Genomic DNA, 23,466 nt, shown 5'->3' with positions numbered 1-23,466 from the left:
CAAATGCTTTAAATGGGAACACTTCATAGAGAAGTTCCTTTGGAGTCTGGAAAATAAGCAATTATTTGTTTGGTCTTTCTAGTACTCAAGTATCCCATGGCTTTCTCATACTTGCAGGGTGTAAATATTTATCTTGAAGAGATGAACTTCTATTGCACAACCTTTAATCCCTTGGACATCCCAGTCTGCAATCTGCCCTGGACAGATGACGTCACTTAATACACCAGTGCACAGCACTCAGATGCTCCAGTAATGGTGGCAGCACAAAACCAGCACTCAGTAAGAATTAGCAAAGCTTTAGGCAAAGATAATCATAGTTCAGCTTCAGCTTCAACTAAGGTCATCATCATCATCTGTTTGAATGCCAGCATTTTCAAAGAGGCTTGTTTGAAGGAGTCTGGTCAACTGTTCAAACTACTGGCTGGAGCCATCCATCTTCCATTCAGTTGCCTTCAACCCCAAATAAGATTCACAGAAGAAACCATTACCTTTAATAAATACATTTCTCCTAAAATCTCAAGTCACAGGTACCAGGTTTTTTCTTCATCCACACATGCCATTCCACCAGACCAGCTTACATCTCACACAGCCTCGCATCTGCGCACTCTGCAGTTCCACACACGACCCTACAAATTTGTACAACACCCATTATTCGACAACAAGGAAGGTCAGGATATCCAGTCTGGGCTCCCCTGCCAACATTTTGCCTCTGTTTTCTTCTACTACCACAGAGACTTCTATACTAACAGGAGGCACCTTCCCACTAGAGCTGAAAGGATCAGGAGTAAAGTCAACCTCAAAGAAACAACTCCCCATAAGCTTTAGATCCCCAATCAGCTGTGGTCCCTTTCTGGGAGGAAACCACTACTGCAGGTCTCAAGATGCACTCAGAACAAGCCTGTACATATTCATTCCATGTTACAAAGACCCAAAAAGGAAGAGTCTGAGATGGGAACTGTTAAGCCACACAATGAAGCCAGCAGGTGAAGGGATGCAAGTTCTCAAACCCAATCACCTCTCATCTGCTACTTGAATCTCTTCTCCAGGTCAGGAGCAATGAAATCATGAAAATAGGCCTGTCCCATCCAACTGTTTTGGACTGAGTAATGGCAAAGGATTTCCCTTGAAACACAGCCCAGATGTTCTGCTGAACTCCCGGGGAAGTTACGAACCACAAGGACTCCTTTCCCACTGTATCTCCTTGCTCTATCCAGAGATCAAAGAGCACTGGTTGGTGCACATGACAACTGAAACCCAAGAGAGCACAGCCAGGCTAGCTGTTGGGAGTGACTGAGCAGGAGCTGTCCTTCTAACCAGCTGTACTCCTTCCTCATCAACTCAGGGGATAACAAGAAAGTGGCTTTAACAACTATAGACAGAATCCTTACAGAATGAAGAAGGATGGCTCCTTAAGAGACTCGGATAAAAAAATTCATGTTTAATCTGAAAACATCAGTTTGAACCTCAGCCAGCAATCGTTTCTATATTACTGCCTATGCATGTCCCCAAAGAGCCCACACAACCTTCTTTTCACTTCACGGCTTTCCAAACACACTCTATGATGTTCTCCAGTATCAATCCATTCCTTGAATAACAGCAGAAGAAAATCCTTATCATAGACATCCCAGCAGCAAGACTGAGGAGTAGTTGGTCTGTTAAGACACAGCATCCATTTCAGCCAAGCAAGAAGATCTGCTTAGCCCCCACTTAAGCAACTTCACCCAGTCGCTCTGCTCATGCTCTTAAGGAGCAGCATAAACCTCTGGAAACCTGCCTGCATCTGAAAAGATCAAAAAAATCAAAAGCTTAACATATCTGCATCCCTAAACACAAATAAAAAAAAACCAAATTGAAAGAAAAAATAGTGAAGTACCTCAGCAATTAGGAAAACTAGCCCCAACTTCAGTTATCAGTGATTTTTAAACAGGATTTCATTATGATAATATGGGCTCAAATTTTCTCTTTTCCTCCCTAAAGCAAGATTTCTGGAATTTGCTTTCATTTTCACAGTAAACTGTAATTTACTATAGTAATTTCATCTTTCTAAAAAAAAACTGAATAGTTCATCTTAATTGTATCAGTTGACTTTCATCTCCACTTCTCTCCACAAAGTCCCAGTTCCCTTCCTCTGAGAGGAGTGACCATCCCAAAAGCTTTGAAAACACCAGCAACTCGTCCTTGGACTCAGAACCACCCCAGGCCTAACCCCCTCTCCCCATTCCTCTTTCAGCCTGCAACACTTTCTTTGTGTTCTGCTCTTCCACACAACCCTGCAACAGCATCCTGGCATTTCATCACTCGGAGCTGCCCCGCTGGCACGTGCCAGCTCCCTCCCAGGGACAAGCACAGGGATCAGCAGGTGCTTCACCACTTACCAGAGCTGTGCAATGGCCACCCCACGGGACAGAAAGGCTCCAGTGGTTACTAAGCTCGAGCAGTGCACGAAGGCTCTCATCTCAGGCTAAGCACACATTTAGTGTAATTAAACTGAAAGAACTGGGGGGTGTATTATTTTTACTAACAGTCTTCCTTTCTTCCTCATCTACACTCAAGAACACCAATTGCATTCAGCCTGCACATTCAAATTGACAGTTCAAAATCACATTTCATGTTGTTTCCCTGGGTTTTCAGAGAGCACCCTTATTTATATCCATTCATACACACAAAATAAGTTTAGCTTTTAGACTTGCATCAATATTTACGATGAAAGAATATTCACATTTGTTGTAACGTTCAATTTTTTCTATTTTCCAACAGTTCCAGAAATTCTAAAATGCATTGATTTCTTATTTACCCCTCACAACCATCCTTGATAACTAATATTGATGCCTACTATTTGAACCTTCTGGTTTACAGATGACAGTGAATATTTCCCAAGCAAAACCAGCAGCTAAAGCAAACTGCTTTCCATAAAGGTATCACATTTCATTTATAAAGGATTTATTACAGATCAGCTTGCAATAATGACAGTTTAACAATCTCCTACTTGACTGCCACTGGCAGACTAAAGTACAGCACGGTCTGGAAGTCACAAAACCATTCCAGACACAGAAATTCAGTTTGCCAAGTAGAAATGGACTCCAAAAGTTATAATAAATTCAAACTCTATTTGAAATACAGAAAACAGAGCTACTGGGTACATCCCAGCACAGCGGGTTCAAAGGAAAAGGCAGCACAAGCAAGCCACCAGGTAAGTGCTGTTGGTCAAGACAGCCTGTAAAATCACAACTGAGGTCATGTTACACCCCCATGAAAAACAGTTACACTGACAAAAGCCACACACACCTCATCCAGTGCTCCCACAGCTCGGGGAGCTCCCTGGTGAGGCATCACCTGTGAAGCTTCATCTTGAGCCAAATTCTGTACATCACTTCCTCAAGGGGAGGTTCCAAACCTCAGCTTCAGATCCATCAGACACCTCTATTTTTTCCCTTTAGTTAGAACTGCACATGATATAACACCACATTTTGAAGAAAAAAATAATACGTTACCCATGTTAGCCCTACAAACTCTAGAGCAAAATGCTATTCCTAGAAATCTGCAAGCACTCACTCCAGAGAAGTCTTTCACTGCCCAACCAGGATGTCATTCCCACTTACTCAAATACAACACAGAATGGCTCCAGACTAGGTACACGTTAAGAAGTGCCCAGACAACCAAACTGAGGTCCAGTTTAAAAAGTCAAAATGAGTTTCACTGTGCATACCACCCTGTAAAGATGATCATAAATTTCAACAGCTGTGTAATACACATGGAAAGATAAATCTCATCTTTCCAACAGAGCTGTTCTACACCAAAATGAAACGCAGCAGTAAAGAAGTCCGTCCTAAATAATCAAAGCAAGCCCAGAAAAATGCTACATTCTAGGAAAATCACATAGGACACCTACGCTACCCATTCAGAAGAATGGGGAATTACCTGCTACTTCCTCAAGTTTCTTAAAAGCATTTCAGAACTTCCAACCCTTTTGTTTTTCATCTTCCTGCAAAAAAAGCACCTTCTTTTCTCACAGAAAAGAACATTCTCCAACATAAAGAAAATCAACACATAGACAAGTCTAATATTAAATTTATTATTCCCTTAGTGATTCAGTTTAACCAAAGCTTAAAAGCAAGTCAAATGTAAGAGAAGAAAGAACTGTATACCTATAGATGAAGAAAACTCCAAAACAACAGTGATTAAAGGTTTTTGCTGTTCTAGTTCAGAGCTTTGGAGAGTCTTGCATTTCCCCGAAATGACACATATGGGTGCCTGAAACATAAACTTCTCTGTACTTACCCCTTGTGTAGGAGTGCCACCATTTAGTCAATTAAGGACCAAGTGTTGGACTGCCTAAGGTGAGAATGATTGAATTACATCATTTGTTTGATACACTTCCACCCCTCAGGAAGCCTGAAGGCCAGAGGCTCCCCTTTAGGCTGGGGAGGATGAGGTGAAGACAAGCGAGCACAGGGTGAGAAGGGCATTGTGACTTGAATCACCTCAGCAAGGCAGCTCACAGAACCCCCGAATCACTCAGAGGACAAGAAAAACCTAACAATTCATGGCATCAAACACCATCAGCAGTATTTTCAGTAGTGCCAGGAGTGATGTCTTCTGGAGAGCAAACATTAGCACTATCACTGAACACAGCCTTGCAGGTCAGCCTGGTTTCGCTGCCCCGAGATGAAATCCGAGCAAGGACTCAGCACAAGAAAACCTGCGGTTTGCTCCCATTTAATCACACTAAGAAATTCTCATCAGCTATAGAACGCTGTAGAGGATACTCAACAGGCTCTATTTCAGCATACATCACATATTAGACATTAATTTAACACCTTGGTTAATTCAAGCTCGAGGCTTTAGTGCACGTGCTCCAGGACAGCTGATTTCCAGTGAGCTCACTCAGTCCTGGACTGAACACAGCTCCTGCCTTACATTCTGCTTACAAACCCTGCACAGACGTCAGCAATCCTGCCAGCAGTGTGTGCCAAATGCAACTCTCATCATCTTGGCCTTATGTTACCCAACAACTCCAGAAACAGACCCAACACATGTAATACAGCATCCCAGGTAATTAACCTTGCACTTGCAAAAAAACCTAATGTCCCTTCATCCTTGTCTGTTGCTTAGTTTAATCCCATGTCTTGCAGCTATCACCCAACTTCCTTCAAAACAGCTTCTCTCTTTTCCTGCTGTGATCCCAGAATGTGCAGACCAGCAGAAGCAATGCTTTTTTCCCATTACTAGTTCAATTTTCAGGGGGTAGCCTGTTACATTTTGGGTTTTGATAATACAAAGCTGCTTCTGGTGTTAAGGTCAGCATCACTTTCTAAATATATTATCAAAATAAAAATTCTAATTTGATCCTCCTTTTCTGAGTCCTGTAAGGGTCTAGAAGAAATCATATAGCCAGGTTTGTACCACTAGATGCACTAAAATGCATCTTTATTTTAAACTGAGATTAAGAGAGTCTAACGAGAAAGACCACAGTCTACAGATTTTATTCGTCAATAAAGGTTTTTTCTAGCACACCACCTCTTTCATGGGCCACAGAGCCTCGTCCCACAGCCCCAGAAGCTCTGCAGAAAATATAAATGGCTACAATTTTTTCTGCCAGTTCATTATTCCTGGTGGTTTGCAGTGGGGATGGTTAAGATCAACATTACTACAGGTCAGGACACTCACTCTTCTCCATACTGTGTACCAAGCTGTCACCACACATAAAAGAGGGTTAATTAACTTATTACAAATTTGACATAGAAACCGAAACAAAAGGCATCTCCTAATTGTTATAAAAGATAGAGAACAGTGAATACTATTAAGAACACCTTTCCAAACTGCTCTGCAAGCTGGATTCAGTCCTGGTACAGAGAGCCCATGGTTCATCAGACATTAATTCCAGGGACAAGAGCTCCCAGGGAGGACAGGCCCGTGTTTCCCACAGGGTGATGCAGAGGAGAGCAGCAGGACAACACAGCCCCAAGCTCTGGACTGGACTGCAGGCCTCGTGCCAACAGCTCATCGACTGCCACACACCTCGGGGGCTGCACAACTCACAGAAGTCACAACTGGCTCTGCTCACTGAGTTGTCTGCTGCACAGACCCACTGAGGAGGTAAAGCTCCCGTTTATAATAATAACAAGCTTAGAACAGTTTAAAAAAAAAAGCTAGAATAAAAAAAAAAAAAAATCACAAATGGGATTGTAATTACCAGCAAAAAATGCAAACAAGAACTTGAGCCAATTCATCTTCCTTACTGTAGCTTTGCCCCCTCAAGGAACAAAAGCCAAGTACCAACTCCAGGAAACCAGGACCTTCGTCTACAAATTCACCTTTACATGTTCCATGTTCACTGCTAACTTATACACCATTAATATCCCCCTTAATCAAAACTGACAAGCTCAAAGAAATGCCTATGCATGCCTCTACTATATATATTCCCCCCTTTTCTGAGAAATAAGTAAAGAAACTGACAGGTCAGAAATGAAATTATTTTGAATACTAGTTTGGAACATACTAAATTACAAAGAGATTCAAATTAACACCTGAACTTAAGCAAAACCTGTTGCTTTTTCCAACCTCTTCATGCAAAGAAAACATGTTTAAAAGTTCATCATAGCTTTAAGTAGCAGAATATCAAAACCCATTTCCTTGAAAAACTAACTTAAAGCAGCTTGGGGCTTTGAAGTCAATCACTGGATTTAAGCTGCAATCCTAAAGGTGCTCACTGACTCCTCCCAAAAAGTGAGATTTTTTTCCCATTCCTTTCATATTTACTCAACCACTTTTTCTTTCCCCTCACCATGATTCTCAGGTATTTATTACTGTAACATAAAGAAAAACTTAACTGAAAAACACACTTAAAAGCTCAACCACACTGACCTTTGTAAAAGCCTCAAATGTGTATTTTACATTGCAAGTCATCTTTGCCTTTCTGGATTAAGGTCTTGTTCTTTCCCTCAGAACTCCAGCTATTTCCACCTCAGGCACAAACAGCCAAACATTCTGTCCCATGCCCCTGGCAGATACAGCCGGCGAGGACTAAAATCTTCCACTTTTTAGTCCAAAGTCAAGCTGAGAGCGAAGACTCCACCATACTCATCCTCTTTGGTTCTTCAACTCCACTGCAGCATCACCTGCAAGTACCTCACGCACCATTCCCTGACACACACCCACCGTTCCTGAAGCGATGTCTTGGCACTCATTCTGCCAATTCCTTTCACACCCTCTACCCTTCCCAAAGGCTGGAAACCTAAACCTAAACCACCTTGTACTCACACTACAGCCACACGATTTTACCCCCTTCCCCAAAACTAGCCATAGTATCCCACAGGTGACTCCAAGGCAGAAGTTCATTCAGTCCATCTGCCCAGACCACTACATGCTGTGCCAACAGCATGACTTTAAAAATAAACATGCCAATAACACAGTTTACTGACCTTTGCTGCTTTATCAAATTCATATGAAGAATTTTGGTAGCCACATAGTACCAACAGCCACTTGGTCAATGAAAAGCTTGCCATACTTTCTTGGTTCTATTCCACTTGCTGAATGATCACCTGAAATGGCTGAGATACTCCAGAGGAATTCTTTAGACTATTCTCAGTTGCCTTGCAGCTACTACTGCACAGTGACAACTCTTGCCTAAAAAATTAGTAAGGACATAAAGCAAAAGTGATCTTTCAACTTCTCACACTTTACAGAATCACATTATCCCTTCACATTATATAATTCAGGCTTTCTTCTTCAGGGTCTTTAATCTTGAATCTAGCTCATGAAATATAATCTGGAAAAAAAGCCTTAATACTGCTTCTGCAGTACTCCCAAGAAATTGATTTCTTTGATTTATTCAGTGCAAGTTGAGGCTTTCTAATTCCAACACTTTCAGTTCTTCTTTCTCCTTCTGAGTATATGCTTTTTTTTAAATTCGCACTCCCATACTATTTTTCTGCCACTCTCACCGTTTGTAGTATGAACATCCTAACTTCTCCATCCTAATCTGCTGCAGAATGATGCTTTGAAACAGAAGAACCTAAAAAATCCACCACCACAAAACCTGACATAAGGAAGTTGAATAAAAGAAAGGATATGGCAAGGGCTTTTCAAAGTTGTTTTTTCTTTCCCCCACCCAGACTAACAATAGAACAATATAAAAGCCACAAAGACCAAACTGACCTCGTGTTCCCTTTCTGCTGTGTTCCAGATGCCAGCGTACCTTCCCAAAAGCACAAACCCATTACAACACTGGATTCAAGCCATTCCACTTGTCTCAGAGCCAAGTGGGCCAAAATGACCACACAACCTCCCTGCATTAAGGGAGATTCCACGAATGCAGACAGACAGCTATTTCCTCAAGTGCTTCTTCCGTGTCTGCCATCAGTCTGCGCACTGCAACACCTTACAACCTATACCCCCAAGAAGCCTGTTGTCAGTAGGTTTGAATTTGCTACAAAGGTGTTCCACATCCTTTGGAAAGCATGCCTCTGCCAGCCAAGCCCCTGGAAACCCCTACAACTCCCACCAGTGAGCATCTTTCGTTTCTCACAGTTCCAACAATTTTTTAATAAATATGACCAAACTGAGGCAGACAGAATTCTCCAAGTAAAAACCTCTCTGATGAAAAACCTAGAGTAAATTTAACCACTGTGAAAGCAGGAATTAAATTACATTCCCTCTAAGCAGAGAGACTTGGAGTTATCACCATCAGGTGAGCCTGGAAGCTCAGGTCCCAGCCTGCAGAGCAGTGCCTGCCTGCAGCCAGAGCCAGGACGTGCATCCCTGACTCGGCACCGCCGCCGGCTGTTCATCGCAGGGCCTTCACCAACAGGGCTTCTCTGGGCACCTGATGCAGCAGCACAGGGATCTGAGACCACACAAAGATGAAAACGGTACCTGTGAGCTGCTCAGAAACACTCAAAAAAACCCAGGTTCTTCCTACCTTTTCAAGCCTAAACAAGCCACAGGGGAAGTTTATACACTACACCACCCACCATGCCTGGGGCAGAACTCGGTTACAGGGATTCCTCTCACCTTTCACACTAACAATTAAATGATCCTGTGGTCGTATTCACTCACTAAAATAGCTGGTATTTCACAGAGCTATAACATTATCTGCAGACTCATCAGGAGTCATAGTAATTCACTTACTATTTGTTTAAAACAAAGCATTTCAGGTTCAGAAAACTTTTTATTGTTGCTGCTTGAAGCTATTTCTACAGGCCCAACTGAGGACAAAATTTAATAAAAGAAGTGGCACAAGCTATCCAGCAGAAGGAAAAGACAGTCTTTTGCTCCTGGAGTCATTAAAGTAGCCAAATATTAACTACTCATTCAAAGAAATAGCAGGACATAGTACTTATGCTGCAATGAAGAAATGCCATTGGATTATCATCTGAACAAAAATACAGTGTCAGTTATCCAAAGGGAAGTATAAATGTCCACATGACAAAAAAGGCCTTCAAAAAATTCAGAACATTGTGCAGCAGGTCATGGTATTGTGTACACAATTTTTCCAGATATACTGGAAAGGCTTTTTCTTTAAGAGATGCACCTAGTTTAAATGCTTATATACACACTGACTAAATGACAACTACAGTTGTCTCTAAAAACCTTAGGAAGACAATCAAAACTAGTGTGATTTACAATCTAAGAAAACACACAACAGTGCAGGGCTCAAGTTTAACTCTTTAACTCCTTTAGATCAATTACCTGTCTCATACCATTCTGTCATTAACAACTGAATTTACATTTCAGATCAGTTAAGAATTTAACTACTTAGTCACTGGTTTATTGTGCTCTTTTTCACACAAGCTCAGATATGAAGTTTCTGAAACACAAACATTCTTCATTAGATTAGGGCAGCACTTGGCTGTTTTCATTATGACTAAAGCTGAAAGTTTGGCCTCAACCTCTTGATTTCAGCCCTAGTGCCCCTTCCCTGATGTTAGTTGATGTGCCCTTAAAGTGAGGATGGAAACATTCTGCCACTACCACACTGGTTACTGGGACACAAATTCGCTCCAACACCCCCACACTTACCTCCTGAAAGCACTCAAGTCTATATACGAAGAGAGCTCGAAGCACTATTACAAACACTCCATTTATTCATGTGACTGGACCTGCAGCACAGAAGGCAGGCTCTGCAGCCGTGCTGGAACGGAGCAGGGGAAACCCAGGCAAGTGTATCAGTGACATTTAACAACTCTGCCTCCCCTCCTTAAGGAACGGTTGGTTTCCCTTACAGTCAATGAACTGCCAGTGCCTAATTTTACTTTAATTAGCCTCTTTGCTTTTGTAGCTGGTTGCACTAGTGTTGCTCAGGCACACGAAATTTTTAAATTCTGCTCTTGTAAACACTTGCCTAATAATGAAACAGTACCAGCAACCATCATTTTCACTTTAGAGTTGATCTTGGTGTTCAAACAAGCAAGGACTTTCCACATTCCATGTTTATCTCCCCTCAAAACAAGCAGCAATGCTCTTTGCTTATATTGCTAAAAACCATGGTACTTTTGTTTCATCAAGTTTCATAAAAAAGTTCACATTATGACGAACATTTTGGCAATGCCACCACAGCAAGGTCACGAAACAAGAGGGGTGCTACACTGAGGCTTCAAATTTTACTGAAAGAGGCCTTGTGAATGTCATCATAAAAGGCACTCAATCAAAATTACCTAAAAGGATTTCTTTAAGTAGTTTAGGTTCTGACTGGAGTGCTATTTCCCTCCCCTAAATCTGCCTAGAAAGCATTTCTAAGCTTACAGTCACACAGAGCAATGATACATCCACATAGTCACATTTAATGGCAAACAGCCAACATGAAACTATTTGTTCCAAACTCTGAACCTGCTGGCTGGAAGTTCCACCTGCCTTCAGATGGTCAGACACCAGAGTGGTACCATCCAACCTATTCCTTGGTTAACAATACTGCAACTACAACACAAAGAGCTCAAGGAGTCACCAGCCTTCCAGCACAAAAAGCCAAGCTACACCAGCCAAAAGAGTTTTAGGCAGGATCAATTCCTATTTCCCCCAAGCCTTACAAATCCTTACTTTTCAGTTTTAAACTTCACAGGGAAATTGCACTCCCACTGCAGTGCCCACTTCAGCCCCTGAAGTTATTCCTGGCTGTGATCTATGATCAATCAGGTCTAATTCACTGGTGATTCATAGTCAAAGAACTCTCAAAAGTTGAGGAAAACCAGTGGGGCTAGTGTAAGAATATCAAATACAGAGTTACAAAATTGACTTTGTGGAAATCAGACCCACGTTAAAAGAAAGCACATTCCCTGTTTCTGAAAGCTTACTTTAATATATTTGGGAAGCAACCAGTAAGACCATTTGAACTTCAGGTTGGAGACATGAGAACACACAAGAGGGACTGACACAAAGGAGTAAGCTTTGCCTCTGCAGAAGCAGTAAAGGAACTCAGGTCAGAATTCATCTGGCTGCTTCTCCCCAAAGCTGCCAAGCTGTGAACGTGAACACACACAAACCCAGGAGAAGGATAACAAAGGAAGCTGCACAAAATTGAGCACCGGCAAGTGAAAAGAATCACAGCCAAACCATGCAACACTTGTGTTCAGTCTGGAGCTACAGAAAAGGAACACTCCCAGGGCTGCTTTTCTTCCACAGGTATTGATACCCAGGAGGGAAAAGCATTTAGGTCAAGGAGGTGGGGAGCACTAACAACACCCAAACATTCCACGTAGAAACAAAGCTCCAAGAAAATTACCAACAAAGCCATCTATACAGAAAACAAGCTCCGGTTATACCCACCTGTCATGAGAGAGGGAAAGAGCAGTGGGCTCCAGTACACAGCCACAAATCAATGTGCCTACTACCAACCAACAGGTTTGCTGTGGAAAAGGCAAATCCTTGAACCACAATCACATTCTCGCTGCCAAAAACAGATAGGAAGAGAACACCTTGAGGTTACTCTTCCTGCAGGAGCATTTAACAGACATCTTCCCTTCCTCTTCCTTCCGAAGAAAGAGTCATTTGCTCTGTACACAAACTCTAGCTCAGTTTTCCCAAAGCCACAAAAAACCCCACAGCCACAGAACAGAGGGAACATCAGCAAACCTGCAAAGGACCAAAGATGAGCAAATGTATTTGGCGTCTCTGTCTCCAGGCCAAAGCAGTTTCTGGAAAACCTTATAATAGAATTTAGCATCTCTCATTTTCTTTTGAAACACCTGCACAACACCTAAAGAAGCAAACTGATATAAAACTAATTTCTGTATGTCTCTAGCTAGACTCAACCTAATTGTTTCCTAATACATCAGTCCAGTTTCAAAACTGCTTCTTTCCAACCAATCATCAATACAGAAACTAATCTTCTCTTTGCACTAGAACCCATATTAAGCAGGAATTGTAGTCCTTTGGTTCAGGGTCTAATGCACATATCTGAATAATCAGCTTAAACCAACTTCTCTCAAAGAGTGCAGAGGCCACCCAGAGGTTTTAAGTGGTCCCTAAGATGCAGCAGTTCCAGTTTTCCAGGTCAGAAGGCCAACACTGTTCAGTGCTCGCTGCTCAACCACTGCTGAGGGCCAACAGCACCACTGCAGGGAGCAGCAACTTGGGAACCACCCCAGCAGAAAACTGAGGAGGAACAAAATACAACACCTGCAATCATTATCACAGCACTGGTGTGCCCGGGAACTGGAAACATCCTTTTTTGTAGAGTCTACAGTCTTCACTGCTCCGAAATACTCTCGGCAAAACAAGCTGCTAATCTCACACAGTACAGGCAAGGCCTTGAAGGGCAGTCAGAGCCACATGGGACTGACCAGCAGGTATGTTTTTCAGAAGGCAGAGCTTCAATGTCATCTGGTGCACAACTACAGTCATTTTTGCATCGATCTTCCTCTCCATTCACCACAAATTCAGAGCACAGACATTCAAGGAAAACACTACATGCTATGAAAGGAATGGTACTTTAAAAAAAAAAAAAAAAGGCATCTTTCAGGTATCTTTAAACCTACAGAGCCTCAAATCTCTCATAAACCTACACTTAGAAAATAGCAACAATTCATTAATAAAGAACTGGCTTTAATGCTGCCTGTGATATTACAGAATTAACTTGTGTTAACAACAAAAATCTGACTGCAACATTTATGTGTAACTGCTGGAAACTCAGAATTACTAAGTCACACTTTCATCTAACTATTGAAAGTTCTTTCATGTAAGTCTCAAGTTTATCATTGACTAATTACATTCATTTCTATTTAGAATGGGACAAAAAAAATGCATGTTTAACAGAAATCACATTGTGAATGTAACACTTTACCACTTACTTTATTTCAGTAGTAGTACTCAGACACTAACGCTTAAGGAGCTGCTAAAAACACCAACTTAGTACCTTCTTTCCATCACTTGAAGCCATCGGGACATCAGCGTCACCGAGTGTATTGTTCCAAGGAGGTTAAAGCAGGATGTCACTTCCTGACACTCAGAGAGCACTGAGGCCAAAACAACTGGGAATCTGAGCAGCATCCATGAGCTGATTCTGTCTGGTGCTGCCCCTTGCTACCAACCAGCTCCAGGTGTGCATGGCAAGGGCAGTTGTGTACTTTCCACACTGGAGTCAGGACCTCAGAGGTCCTACTCCCTAAGGCTGTTCATGAACACAGACATGTGCAAAGCAAGCAATTTTATCAACTCTAGACGTGCAATCTGTTAATATAAGGGCTTCTCTCATAATTTAGCTCCACGTGCAGTTTTAACACTGCTTCTCACACGAAAGCAAGTTGTTACAGAAAGCTACTTTTATTTGCATCGACGCTTGACAATGAACTTTTCTCCATATATGCTTTAAAGGATCAACCATAACTATTCAGGTCAATGTACTGTTCCTCATACCTATAGAAATTCAAAATATGCTAGGACTTCCTATTTTTTTTCCAAGAGCCTACTCCCAAGGAAGAGGGGAGGGCATATTTACTACCTAATTTATGCTAAAAGATAAGGAGCATCAACTGCTTGGCAAGATGAAGAACCCCTTCCCCACCCCAAATCCTTCATTTAAGCATTCCATTCAAGTCAATGTTTCCAACAGCAATGGCTGTTTGTATTGATTTGCACTTTTTTTTCAGATAAGCATTTAAACATCTTTAGTCCACAGAGAAAAATTAAGAATCGGAAAATAAAAGTTTTCCAAAACAAACCTGCAGTTTTAGCAAGTCCAAAGGAACAGGCACACAAGTATATTCCACAGCATATGCCGTGTCTAACCCAAGCACTAAAAACCCTGGATCCACGACCAAGAGGATCCCGATGTGAAATCAAAGACAGTAACACAGAACTGTGTCTCTAATTCCAGACACCTGTAGTTTAATTACATTTCACAACAAGGCAGGCATTGTTGTGATTCATTTGAAAAACAGTTACCACCAGTTTTGGCAGATCAACACATACTAATGTCTTAAAACAATTCTGTGAACAATGAAGCCATGTTTTCCTTTTCAGTAATTTTATTCTAATGTGAAACATGAAAAAACAAGCACCCAAATAACTCCAATATAGTATGAAACTTTAATAAAAGTTGCTTAAAAAACAAAGAGCAAAATTTTAAAAAGAAACTGAAAGACTTGACTCCTAATCACACATCTTTCTGACATCAGCAAGAGTACTTTCAGACTTTTGGGGGGAAAAAAAAAAAGAAACAAAGATCTGCTGTTGAAACATTACTCCCAAAGACTGTTGAAACGCATAACATGGAGCTTCAGAGACAGACAGTTTTATTAACAGGAGGCTTAATTTTAAACAGTATATACAAATCACATGACTTTTCAGAAGGTGGGACCACCTAGTAATCTGTCAAAAGAAAATTATGCTAATGAATTACAGAAGCATCTGTGTAATGCAACCGCCTCTTTATTGAAGTACACCTTTATACAATCCTTCCACAGATTCCTGTACTGGGAAATCCTCTCGGGATGCAGCGCTGCACAGGTTTGCAAATCTCTCCTACACACCACATGAATAAAACTGTTGCCACTTGCACCTCTCAATTTTGCCTGCCCATACACTTCAGTGTTCCATGATATGCAACACCAAAAGGCACTGTTTTTCTTTGTCAAAAAAAAACCAAAACAGTTTAAACTTTACTATGTTTAAGTACAATGATTTGCAGGGAATAGCAGGATTTTTTCCAGGCAATACCCAAGTCTTAAAATTTATCATAAGCCAAGCAAGGATGAACCAAAGAAATTCTACTTTTTACTTGAGTAATTACTCCCTTTCCATTTCTCTGTTTTTCCATGGAAGGCTTCACTGCACAACAAAGAAAATGGCAACTCTTTACAGACTTTGAATACAACAGCACAACTTTATTGCAAAAATATATAGTAAACTCAGTATTTTCAAGTTTTGGAGAAAAATAAATTTTATCTCTGAATTCACCCACAGCAGTAATTCACAACAGAGTTGCTGAAGATAAAAGTTTCCTTCATTATAACCTAATTGAAAACTTTATCTGGACTCCAATCTTCAACTAATAATCACCACTTTGGTTCTCTTAACAGAGACGCTATGTTAGGAGTTCAAGAGACACATGAGAAATACAACATCAATATCCAACTAGTGTCAAAGATCCCTTCCCAACTGATTCGTATGATCCTAACAAATCAAGCTACTTAAACAATAATGATTATTTTCAACTGGAAATGTTTTAAGTGTACTATAAAACTCATATGATTTATGTTTGAGGTTAGCTATACTTGTGGCAAAAGTCTTATTCTGCACAGTTATAATTGCAATATATAAATAACTAAAGGTTATACCACAAAGAACAGCTTGAATTTTACAGAACGATTCTGCTCATACTCATAGGAATTAGTTTGGTAGACACATCAGCAAAGGGCATAATTCAACTGTTCATACAGTGAAAATCTTGGAAAAAATAAAGATACATAGACAAAACAATTAATCTGTGTACACTGAGAATTCAGTTGCAGAATAAAATCAGGACTTTAAACAAAGCTTTGACCTGTAAACAAAGCAAATTCAGCCAGCTTTTAACCAAATCTAGAAATAGCTATCTATTTTACAATGGCTTACAAGAGCACCCACTGAAGAGCTTCACTGACTTCACCTATTTCCCTTATCCAAAACTATGTCAAACCCATCCCGGGTTCCAATAAGCACTGTGTCCAGGAGAGTTCACCAAACTTCTATGTTGAATAAGAATCTGTCCAGTTTCTCCGCATATTTGCATGGGGAAAATCCACTGCACATCTCTCCTCACAGTGTTTGTCATGTCATGGCTAACCCAGTGCTCTGTCTTATCAAAACCAATCTGTTGTACAATTTAAACAATCCACAGGTTCTATCCTGGAAATACTATAAAAACCAATCCAGATGCATTTATCACAGCACTACGAATATCTATTCTACAACTACTTCAGATGAACAGCTACCCTAAAACAAGTTTTACTTTTCTGGAGCCTATAGGTCTGTCATTTAAATCAACAACAGCTGCCATAGCTTCATCACGAGATTCAAATGCAACCATTGCTTCTCCAGTGGGCATGCCCTTCTCATTGTATTTTAAGCATACTGAACCAGGGATCACTTGGTAACCATAAAAAAAATCCAAAATTTCATCAACCGAAACCGTAAAGGGCATATTTTGCACTTTGATGACAGTTGGCCCTGGCTTCCCAGAGCCTGTTCCAAAACCTGGGGGTCCACTAATATGTATGTTTCCTGGTCCGGGTCCAAACCCTGGAGGTCCACCTAAATGTCCAAGACCACCAGCAATTCCTGGAGGACCAGCACCAAAGGCAGGGGGCCCACTTAAATTGCCAGGACCATTACCAAACGCCTGAGGACCCCCTGCAAAACCTGCCGGCCCACTCAAATTAGCAGGACCACCTGCAAAAGCTGGCACCTCAATACCTGCACCAGGTAAACTACTAGCTGCAACTGCAGGTATTCCTGGTCTAGAGTCAGGAAAGCCACCTATTCCGGGAGGTGGCAGAGGGGGACCGAATGTGCCAGACCCACTGAAGTTACCAGGGAAGTTGAAGGGAGGACCATTGTTTGCTTCTTTAGCATTTCCCCCCAGGAAGGCATGCTCATCCCCACCAGGGCCCGGCGCTCCCGGCACAGCCGCGTTTCCTTGGATCGGGATTTCAGGATCTTTTCCCTTGAGATGGTGGGTTTCTCTCAATATCTCTCATTTCCTTCTACAGTTATCAAACGCAAATTAACATCTCTTCCATTCAGTTTTTTACGATGCAAACGCTCTGCCTTACGAGCATCATCTTCAGCTTTAAACTGAACCAGTGCTTGTCCTAAACCTTGCCCATTATTATCAACAAGAATTTGTACAGAGTTTTCTTCTACTGCCAGTCCCTCTAGAAACTGAAGGATTTCCATTTTTGTTATGTTGTATGGAATATTAGATATATGTGCACACAATTTTGGCAGGCCTGGTTCTCCCTCGCATTCATCAGGATTTCTCTCTGGTCATAGCTGAAGTTCTGCAATCGTTTACGAATCATATCTATCTTTTCTAACATTGCCTTTTTAGTAATTGGATGAACCTGAATAAAGCGATTCCCTATGTACTGCTTATGATGACACAAAGCCGCTTTATAATCAGCTTCATTTCTGAACTCAACAAACCCCTCTCCGATTGCCTTCCCATTAGGTCCATAAGCTATATAAATGCTGTCTTCAACTATATCCAGCTTTTTAAAAAAATCTATCACATGTTTGTTCTCTGATTCAAGGGGAGACCTTTCAAATAAACACAGAAACCGTGCTCGTGGGGAGATCTCGACCGTGACCTTTTCTGCCCACTGGGAGATTTGGACCTAGGATGAGCCTGGGGAGGAGGATGTGCCTGCCCAGAGGGACCCATGGTTTGCTTGAAAGTTATGTGGCCTCCAGCAGCCACCCACTGTCTCTCTGTTGCAGGACTAACTTCAACATAGCGCTGAATCATCAGCATTCTGTTTCGCTTCAGTGCTTCAAATGTATCTTGAGGAGAAAAAAACTTAACTAGTCCATTTCCATTATTTCGACCTACATGATCCTTCAGCATATGGATTGCATCCACACGGAGCCCAAGGAAAAAGTCTTTCACATCAGATTCTGTTGCAGAAAAGGGCATTCCATGAACGCTGACATACAAATCATCAGGATTGATTGGAATTGGCTTGACACTACCTTGAGAATTCATCTGGATAGGATTTACAGGATTCATGGGACCAATAAACAATGGATTCAAGCCGCTGTTCATATTCACTGCTGCTCCAGACCCATTCATTCCAGTGGGTAAGGGTGCTACAGGTGGAGGATTCATAGGAGGCATTCCTGATATGGGAGGCAGAGGTGTCATTGGAGGTACAGGGGGCACGGGGGGAATCGGAGGAACTGGAGGAACAGGAGGCAGTGTGGGTACAGGAGGTGGAACAGGTATGGGGGGAATAGAAGGCATAGGTGGCAAAGATGGCATAGCTGGGATAGGAGGGATTGGTGGAGGAGGTACTGTGTTCATTGGGGATGCTGTGCTAGGTATAGTTGAGCTAAATGTTGGACTACCAAAGGTACTCCCAATATTTGGAGGTGCACTCCCCATACTGGCAGTAGAAAATGTGGATATGTTTTTATTGCTCTCGTGCACTGTAGTAGAAGCAGTTACTATACTAGGAGAAGGATTATTAAAGTTAGGTACAGTAGTAGGTAAGTTAACCCTGCCACTCATTCCAGAACTAGGTGGTGGTCCCGACCTGCTCGCGTTTGCTGGTGGCATATCTAGATTGGCAGTTTCGAAACGCCTACGACTGAGTTCTATCATGTTCTGCATTTCAGTTTTACTGCTCAGCAACAGCGTTACTTTTGACCCTTTAATGGTACCACCTGTGCGCATCATACCAAGCCTTGCATCTTCATCAGTGGCAAAAACGATGAAAGCCTCACCCAGTTCACCCCCTACAATATGCACGCCCCCATCGGGAATGGTCAATCCAGAGAAGAAGTGGCGAATGTCCATGGTCCCCGCCACAATCGGGAGACCTTGCAAGCGGATGACCACAGCCATGCTGCGCTGAAACCACACACACCTGCAGATGAGAAAAGGCAACGGCCATGTCAGACTACTGTTCGTGACACCATGCAAGCACCTACACACACCAGCTACTGCATTTGGTTATACACACCTGGTAACATCTTGTAAAGATTAAGCATGTTTATATTCCAAGTTTCTTATTCATGTTTGTTTACTTCATACGGGCTGAAGTATTAAACATTTACAACACAATCAGTATACATTTTGTACTAGAGATTCCAAAATAGTTGTTATACTAAGACCCAAAAGCGTCAGTTAAAAAAAAAGAAAAAAAAAAAAGAAAAACCACAACAAACTAACTAAGGAATATCAAAAATCAGAACTATTATATCAGTAGTTCAATATTTAACAGAATGTAAGCAAAATGAGTATTTTAACCAAGCTAACAAAATTAATTTGCTATACACTGATATGCTATCCACTGTACCTGACAAAGTGACTGCAAAATTCTGCACAGCTATGGGAAAGAAACAGCTCCCTTTCATTTGGGGAGGGATTTTATCTCCTGCCAAGTGAAAACAACTAGAAATGTAAGATCAGGCTGGTTATGAACAAAATCCCAATATGGACAACTAGGAACAGTGAGACATACAAGACATCCTGACTGTATCCTACGGACCTGATGTTTGATTCCTAGCAAAGGAAAAGGGTCCAGGGGACCTGTAGCTTGCTAACTGTTATAAACTAGCCCCAGCCATTTTGAGACTATACACACCTCACCTAAATTAGATTAAATCTATGCATATCCTGACTAGATATTTGGCCTTTACAGCTTCCAAAAACAAGGTCTAATTTTTTCAGTAGTTGCAGACAGAATTCTGTCTAGCACATGACACCTTCTGTCTCAGGCACAAGAAAATGACTTTTACCTCTGCAGCTGACGTTAGTGGAAGCTTAAGATCAATGCTTAACAGCAAGATCTGGACAGTTACCTTGTACAAATTCCACAGAAGCCTGAGGTCATATCAGAAGTTGAAGACAAACAGGATACTAGACAATTGTCACTTTTTCTAGACAAACTTTCCGTGCAGGCTGAAAGCATTATATTTATATTAGCAGGGTTCACCAGTTCAGAAGTCTCTCAGCCTAAACCGTCAGCAGTAGCACCTTGTTTCACCTGAGCCACTTCATCTCTGAAACTTCTCAACTTCCTAAGTACAAGCCGGTTCAGTAGTTTATGGAAGATCTCCAAGGCTCCCATTAGTCACATAGGAATGGTGTTAACTAAGCACTTGAAATCAAGGACGAACCAGATCATAGAATCACAGAACTGTTTAAGTTGGAAAAGACCTTTAATGATCAAGTCCAACCAGATGTCCAATTGCAACACCACAAGGTCACGCATCAAAGACTCCTGGCCATTACCAAAGCTCTGACCAACTACAATCAGTAACTATCTCCCAGTAACTCACGTTCAGCTAAGCATCATATCCCAGCACACAGTCCAATCCATAAGTCAGCTCCATTTGCCTGCCCAGCTCTTCCAATCGCTTTAAAGTAGCCATGTCTTGAATGACTAAGTAAAGCCACAATTTAACCAGGCAATGCCGAAGTCAGCACTTAATGAAAACAAGAGTAACAATTCTTCTACAGGGTGAAGAAGCAGTTCTTCTGTTTGCATGATGGAACTTCAGATTACTAAATTGGGTCCTTAAGTATTTTATTTTGTTGACCAATAAACCAGAGCTAACCCCTTCAACATACTAATGAATTCAAGCCACATTCTGGGGTATTCCACGGCACTGCCCCCCAACTGGCTGACACCAGAGAAGTGTCGAGGACCTTTCTTCCTCAAAGAAACAGCAAACAAGCCTGTTCACACCAAATCAGCTCTGCTGCTCTGGCCGCTGTGCATGAACATCCAATTCCTTACTGCACCATCCTGAGACAGAGACTGGAACTCACAATGCAAACATTTAAAGAAACAAAAAATCCACTGCTAAGAAAACCTCTATTCCCCCAAGGGAAGACAGCAACAGAAAGGGCAATATCCACTAAGCCTCAGGGTTAATTCTTTTGAAAGCAACTTGCCCATCTCCACAGTCAGGTAACAGAAGCAACATCCTTGTCTTTATCTTTCATAGTGGCAGTTACATTTAACTCGAAAATAAAATTCATTGCCCAATCATTTTCCAACAACCAAAATAACTGGCCCATGTGAAAAAAACCACAAGAGGCCAAATAAGAACTATCTATGCTACGTAAACATCTAAGAAAGCATCTAAGACTTTTTGCACTGTTTTAAAAAGCAGTTTTACAAGGATTCTGTAGATTTATTTTAAATTTGCCACAATTGATGGCAATCTCTGAAACTAAAGTTAAAATGAAAATTCTGCTTCCTTTACAGAAGCCACACCAAAGGGCACGGTAAGCCCAAGCTTTATTTGTTGTGCTACAGGATGGCTTTTGAATTAGATGATTCTGAGGCAAGCAAGCAGTATAAAAGCATCCCTGGCTTTGCACCTATACTTTTGACACTGAAATACTACCAAGTGCAAATCTTGCTAAGAGGTTTACATTTTTTTCTATTACCTATTATATATAGAAATTAGTTGTAGAAATTTTTATGTATTGGTAGTTAAGACATTTGAAGTTTCTTGTATTAAATGGGAGACTACTTTTAGTTATTTCCTTACTAATGCAAAAGGGAGGACAATCTGGTATGGCTGTTGGTTGAACAAGGGTAACTTGGGGAGGTGTGTGTACTCAGGTCTGCTGGTTTAGAACATCTTATATTCTTTATCAGAACTGACACCTACTAGATAACTACATTTACAAATGATTTCATGAACCCAGCCCAGAAGACAAATTAACAGATAAAGTGACAAAAGAGTTCAAGTAGTCTGGGATAATTCAAAACTTTATGGTAAATGCTAAGAGAGTCCTTGAAGTTTTGCTACCAAGTGCTCTTTTTGGGTCCACTAAATCACTATTGACAAAAAAATCCAAAGAGCTGCTTAGGGATATGGTCACTAAAAAAAACTAGCTGCAATGACTTCAGTGCAGTTAGTTCCATGCAGAACATTAAGCAAAAGCTTGCTATTAAGCAAGAGCTGACAGTATCATGGTCTGAATAAAAAGAATTTTAAGGACTTGACTCATCAAATATTTTTGGCAAAGGAATATCCTGTCAACATGTAACTGCTTCAATTTTCTCAAGATTTCAGTGCTTAAATAGAGTAGTAGTGTTGCTTCTGTGACCTAAAGAAAAATCTCAAGGACCAAAAGGGCCAAGTTTTACATTTTTAAACACAAACAGATTTTTTCCAAAATGCACTTAGGAGGCAATAACACACTCAGTCAAATTTTCCAAGTACTGAAAATGCAAAGCCTGGTCAAATATTCCACTGCTCACTTGCAAAGACCAACACCTGCAGAGGCAACATCAACTTCAGACACAGCACGGGCCGCACGCCCGTCCAGCGGGCACTGAAGGCTTTCTGTTGGGCTGTCAGAGGTGTCCTCAGGCTGCCTGCTTTCCTCCTGGTGCAAAAGGGGACTTGGAGGGAAAAGTGGGTTTTGTTGTTGGTTTGTGTGTTTGATATATTCCTGGAAGCACAAAATCCTAGAGGTGCACTATGGACATTCCATCCCCATTAGCAAGTTGAAATCAAAAATGGAGAATAACAGGCTGCCGACAGTCAACCTGATTCAACTCATCTGATGAGCCTTAAGAGCATGCTTATGTCTTCACAGAAATATCTTTAGAAATGTTGATGTTACACTGACAAAAAAGTGTAAAAGATGACAATACTACTACTTCCATCTATGTGTTAGTTGGTAAAATAACAAGAATTTGGGTCATATGCATAAATTCATAAGCATGCCAGACCAGTGTTTTAAGACGTATGAATTTTTCAATGGAAAAGCTGAGAATATTCATCCCAGTCCCCAGGGAGCATTAAAGTACAATACCCACACGGTACAAATACACACAAACATCTTTGGCAATTCTTGGATGAAGACTAAGAACTGCAGTAACACTGGTACTGGAGGAGGAATTTTAAGTAGGAGACTGTCTAGCAGAAGTTAAAACTGCAGACTATGGTTTTGCCTTTTTTAGGTTAAAATCAACCTGTCAGATTAATACAGCCATCTCTGAGCCAATTTGAAACTATTCAAGCCCTTTAAATGCTGCAAAACCTAATTAGAACCAATTGATGTTCACTTCTACACTCCAATAGTTACAAACATGCAGACCTGTGGCCTGCAGCAAAGTAACTGCATTTTCCAACAGTGCAAAATAACTGGGAGAGTGTTCCAGACTACCACATGCTGATGAAACAACAGAAACATCAGTTTGGCGGAAAATTCTGTTTACGAGAAAAACATTGCCAAAACCACCATCAAAGAGTAAGTCAAAGTAAAGAGACAAGCTACAGACCCAAGTCTTTTGATAT

General features: G+C 41.2%; 2 protein-coding genes across 5 annotated transcripts in view; both read right to left on the bottom strand.

Annotated features, from left to right (window-relative positions):
* Positions 1–23,466, bottom strand: part of CPNE1 (copine 1) — a 44,388-nt gene that overhangs the window by 18,093 nt on the left and 2,829 nt on the right. Inside the window, exon 1 of one of the 4 annotated variants that reach the window (XM_032704997.1) lies at positions 18,919–19,026. The exons of the other annotated variants lie outside the window; for them this stretch is intronic. The gene's annotated coding sequence lies outside the window, so the exon portion shown is untranslated. Of the gene's footprint in view, positions 1–18,918; positions 19,027–23,466 lie in introns of those variants that run through there. 4 annotated transcript variants of the gene reach the window in all.
* Positions 14,442–22,859, bottom strand: RBM12 (RNA binding motif protein 12). Its single transcript, XM_032704988.1, is given in 6 exon segments — positions 14,442–17,126; positions 17,128–17,174; positions 17,176–17,438; positions 17,441–17,725; positions 17,728–19,061; positions 19,494–22,859. Coding segments are annotated over 5 exon segments (2,631 nt in total). The 5' UTR covers positions 19,040–19,061; positions 19,494–22,859; the 3' UTR covers positions 14,442–16,402.

This window comes from Chiroxiphia lanceolata, chromosome 17 (genome assembly GCF_009829145.1).
Source record: "Chiroxiphia lanceolata isolate bChiLan1 chromosome 17, bChiLan1.pri, whole genome shotgun sequence".
Classification (NCBI taxonomy): Eukaryota; Metazoa; Chordata; class Aves; order Passeriformes; family Pipridae; genus Chiroxiphia; species Chiroxiphia lanceolata.
This window is presented reverse-complemented; position numbering and strand designations above follow the sequence as displayed.